This window comes from Aedes albopictus, chromosome 2 (assembly GCF_035046485.1).
Source record: "Aedes albopictus strain Foshan chromosome 2, AalbF5, whole genome shotgun sequence".
Lineage (NCBI taxonomy): Eukaryota > Metazoa > Arthropoda > Insecta > Diptera > Culicidae > Aedes > Aedes albopictus.
In genome coordinates this window covers 201,834,491-201,839,660 of record NC_085137.1, presented here as the reverse complement: position 1 = coordinate 201,839,660, position 5,170 = coordinate 201,834,491, and the positions used below count along the sequence as shown (strand labels likewise).

The 5,170-nt window shown below is 40.8% G+C and overlaps 1 protein-coding gene across 1 annotated transcript; it reads left to right on the top strand.

Moving 5' to 3' along the window:
• Positions 1–663: 663 nt before the first annotated feature.
• LOC134286747 (cuticle protein 7-like) lies at positions 664–1,565 on the top strand. The gene is made up of 2 exons (XM_062848413.1): positions 664–814; positions 871–1,565. Exons 1-2 carry the CDS (start codon positions 803–805, stop codon positions 1,459–1,461), a joined length of 603 nt encoding a protein of 200 aa, XP_062704397.1. The 5' UTR covers positions 664–802; the 3' UTR covers positions 1,462–1,565.
• The last annotated feature ends 3,605 nt before the right edge of the window (positions 1,566–5,170 follow it).

Below are 5,170 nucleotides of genomic sequence, written 5' to 3'. Positions count from 1 at the left end.
GGTCCCGAGATGAACTAACCAGGGCTAAAATCTTGTTAAAAAAAGTGTTAGCGAGTTATAATTTTCTACAATCTTGTACATACCTAAGAGTATCAACTGTTGTTTTCTTCATTTTGAGCCAAATCTAGCGTGACGAACCGGCTTGGCGAACAATGGACAAAAGGATTGGTTTAAAAAATGAATTTCATATGAAATGTAATTAAAACTTAACAAATTTATTGTCCCCTTCAAATACAAAATGCAGCCAAACAATTTTGAAGTGGTTAAGACAGAAGTCAAAATAAAATTCTGGATTGGCTTCAGTAATCCTGAAAAAGTTGATAAGAACTCATAACAATGAGATGTTTTTTTTTTTTTGTTATTTTAACAGTGTGAATTTGTATTACTTCATGAATATTCGCATCAAATAATGTGGTAGTCAAAAGAAAATCTACTACTTCACTGCCACTTGGCTGATGGAACAAGTGTGTAAATCTACTTTAGCGTGAGAAGTGACCCGCTCTCTGTGTCTCTTGGTTTCTCGCTTGGTCTTGCATCCGTACCACACACGACACCTAAGAGGTGAGACGAAGAGGTTACGTTCAGGAAGCTGTGCGGAAAATGCAACACATTTATGAGCAAAAAAAAAATTCGCGAAGTTTTGAGCGAGAGGCCGCTGCAAAAGGATACACATCAACTGTGACGTAGGAAGACCCCGAAGAACTATCTTCGCACTGCTTAAGTATATAAACGGCATGGATGCAAGGGAAGTCATCAGTAACTCGAAGCCGTCCGGTCATAAACCATTCATTCTTCTGAAAACATGGCATTCAAAGTAGGTTTTGAAGTGAAAGAGGTGAAAACATCAATCTTAAACTTTTCTCATATCAGTTTGTAGCCCTTTTCGCCGTACTGGCCGTTGCTAGTGCAGGAGTTGTTCCGGTCCAACAGTTGCACACTTCGTACCACGAGCCCGCTCACATTGCTTATCATCACGAACCGCAACCGACTCTGCTGAAAACTGTTGCTCAGCCAACATACGTGAAGACCATTGCCCAGCCCACTATTGTGAAGACCATCGCTCAACCAACGCTCGTGAAGCAGGTTGAACTTCACGACGATCACAACGCTCAGTATGACTTCTCGTACGGAGTGCACGACGAGCACACCGGCGACATTAAGGATCAGCACGAAACTCGTCACGGCGATCAGGTTCATGGCCAGTACAGCCTAATCGATTCGGATGGCCACAAGCGTACCGTTGAATACACCGCTGATGACCACAACGGATTCAACGCTGTCGTTCACCGTGAGCCAACCGACATCAAGATCCCCCAACCGGTGCACAAGATTGCCATTGCCCAGCCTGTTGCCAAAGTTATCGCTCAGCCAGCTTATGTCCATGCTGCTCCGGCTGTTGCCCACTACCACGCTCCAGCACCCACCACTGTGATCAAAACGGCTGGACTTTCGCACTATTAAATGCGGAGGAAAGTTCTGAAAGTGTTGTTGAAGTTAAACCATGTTTAAGCTGTGACGATTCATCTCGATAGGATATAGTACAAAATATATAGTTTTGAAATTTACTCTTCATGTTGCAATATAATGAGAAGTCCGATGGCATATTTGCAATTCTAAAGCAATTAATTTTTTGGGTAACTGGTGCATATTTGAATTTTACAACATTAGCATTAGTGATTTCATACAAAAACACTGATAAAGAAATGAAAGCGTAATCGACCATTACGGGTTTGAACCAAATTTGGATGGGACATTTGTTTAAGACAAAACAAACTGGATGCATTTCATCATTTTTGCCTTTCTCGTACACTAAGTGTACTGGAAAGGCAATATGTTCACTCCAAAAATGACTTTTTGATAGAAGGCCCGGAGGGTCGAGTCACATATACCAATCGACTCAGCTCGACGAATTGAGGTGATGTCTGTGTGTGTGTATGTGTGTATGTGTGTGTGTATGTGTGTGTATGTGTGTGTATGTGTGTGTACAAATAAACTCACATCACTTTTTGGCAGTAAACCTCAACCGATTTTAATGACCGACGGTTCATTAGACGCGGCATCTGGTCCCATTGTTTCCTATTGAAAATGGTTCGGATCGGTCGAGCCGTTCTGGAGTTATGGCCATTTAGGTGTTCCGGATCGGTACCCCTGGAAGGGGCCAGACATGAAAATGCACCAAACCCATGCATGCGACCCATCAAACCATGGCATTTACGATTATCTGATGAACGGTAAGCAAGAAAATAGTCTCAGACCATATCTGTACCGGTAGTGTTCCGGAACCTGTTTTGGGAACCCCCCCCCCCCCCCCCGGAAATGGCCAAATATCAAATTGAACATAACTCATGCATGCGACACATCAGCGGCTTTTTCGATAATCTGATGAACGGTTAGCAGGGAAACAATATCGGACCATATCTGAACCGGTAGTGTTCCGGATGTCCCACCGGAAGTGGCCAAATATAAAAGTGAACCAAACCCATGCATGCGACACATAAAATCACGGCTTTTCCAATAATCTGATGGCCGGATATTAAGGAAGCAAGCTCAGACCACATACGGGACTGCCGGTTGTATTCCGGAATCAGTTCCGGGTGTCTCACCGGAAATGGCCAAATATAAAAGTGAACCAAACCCATGCATGCGACACATCAAACAGTGGCATTTTCGATAAACTGATGAACGATTAGCAGGAAACAGTATCAGACCATATCTGAACCGATAGTTGTCCGGAACCGAATCCGGGGGTCCCGACGGATGTGGTCAAATATAAACGAGTACCAAACCCATGCATGCGATACAATAAATAACGGCTTTTCTGATAATCTGATGACTGGTTATCAGAGAAATAGGTTAGGACCACATTGAAGACAGCCGGTAGTGCTGTATCCAGTTCCGGGTGTCTCTCCGAAAGCGGCCAAATATAAATTTGAACTGAACCTATGTATGCGACACAGCAAAGCTCGGATTTTTTGATAACCTTATGAACGATAGCAAGCAAACAGGTTCAGACTGGTAAAAACAATGTTTAATGTATATGGTCAAATCTCAACCGTTACGTAGTAATTGAACTTTACATGTTTTTGACTTTGCTTGCCTCAAACTGGCTTAAACTAGAAAATGGTCAAACTTATCGCATTTGAAAGATTATTAGATCTTGGAATCTATTGGTTTAGTTAGATAACTGAAGCAAAAGAGCTCGAAAGTAGTGTTTGGCCTTTCTCGTACACTTAGTGTACTAAAAAACTATATGTTCACTCAAAAAACGATTTTTCGAAAAAAGGCTCGGAGGATCAAGTCGCATAAACCAATCAACTCAGTTTGACGAATTGAGATTATGTATGCATGTGTGTATGTATGTATGTATGTATGTATGTATGTGCGCAAAATAAGTTCACTCACTTTTAAGGCACTTCCCATTGGCCGATTTTTCGGATTATAGCTTGAATCGAACCGGAATTGTTTGCTATAAAAAATGGTCCAGATTGACCAAGACGTTCCGGAGTTATGGCCATTTCAGTGATCCGGACCAGCACCGGTAGAACTGGCCGTATATAAAACTGAACTAGCCCTATCATCAAACATCAAGCTGCAGCGATTTGTGTAACCTTAAGCATGGTTGACGGAAATCTACACTGGAGACTAGAAGCTCCACGATGTTGCCCCAAAATTCAAGATGGCAGCCAAATGTTTTAGGTGGCAGCTCAAAATTCAAGATGGCGGCTGTTTAATGGAAATTTTGGCTCTTAAAGCATGCTATATGGGAATATTTGATATGGGGAAGATGTCTGGACTCCTAAAATGGCGACTAGAATATCCAAGATGGCGGTCTAAAATCCAAGATGATGGCTTCAAATTCAAGATGGCGTCTGTTCAAAGAAGTTTAAGGCTCTAAAACCATGCAATATAGGTATATTTGGTATGGGGGAGGTGTCTTAAGCCAAAAAATGGCGACCAGAATGTACAAGATGGCGATCTAAAGTCCAAGATGGCGACTTCAGTTTCAAGATGGCGGCTGTTTGATGGAGATTTATGCTCTAACGGCTGTTTAATGAAGTTTTAGGCTCGAAAACCATGCAATATGAGTATATTTGGTATGAGGAAGATGTCCGGAGTCCAAAAAGGCCGACCAGAATATCCAAAATGGCGATCAACAATTGAATATGGCGGCTCCAAATTTAATATGGTGGCTTTTTTTTATGGAGTTTTAGGCTCTAAAACATGCAGTATTGGTATATTTGGTATAGGGAAGCCGTTCAGAGTCTAAAATGGCGATCAGGATATCCAAGATGGCGATCTAAAATTTAAGATAGCGGCTCCGAATTCAAAATCGCGGCTGTTTAAAGAAGTCTTAGGGCCTGAAACAATGCATTATTGGTATATTTACTATGGGGATGATGTCTGGATTCCAAAAATAGCGACTAGAATATCCAAGATGGTGGTCCAAAATCCAAAATGGCGGCTCCAGATTCAAGATGGCGGCTGTTTAATGAAGTATATTTTTTTGTAGGAAAGATGCCAGGACGCCAAAAATGGCGACCAAAACATCCAAGATGGCAATCTTAAATCCTAAATGGCGGCTTCAAATTCAAGATAGCGTCTTTTTTTAAGAGTTTGAGGCGCAAACATTAAAAGTCAGGTATACGATTTCTGGTATCATGAAATGGATTTCTATTAATTGTATGAAAGTGCGATACACATCAACATTTCACTTGAGTTTTATTGAAATGGGGTTTCGAAGGCACGAGAAAGGCACCATCACCGCTAGGTGGATTAATTAGAGTATTTGATTTTTGATTTTTTATTGAATAACGTAGCTATTTTTCCAAAATCGGTGTTCGTGCATATGTAGAGATCAAGGTATCTTCTGATTTTTATTTTCCTGATGGATTTTTTTTTCAGTTTTGCACAAATTATTTACATTTTGAAAAGCATGGATTCTAGAAAACAGAAAAAATCAGATATTTGATCTATCCTATACATGAGTAGGAAAATCAATTTTGAGAATATTGCTCCTTTATATAATAAAAAAAATCAAAACCAAAAAAATGAGGAAAAGCATTCAGGTCCGCCTTAAATTACACAAGTTTACAAAATAAATCGAAAGTCGTGAACTTCTGTCAACGACCAAAATTTTTGAAGCACAATTTAGTGCTGATTTCGAAACCGA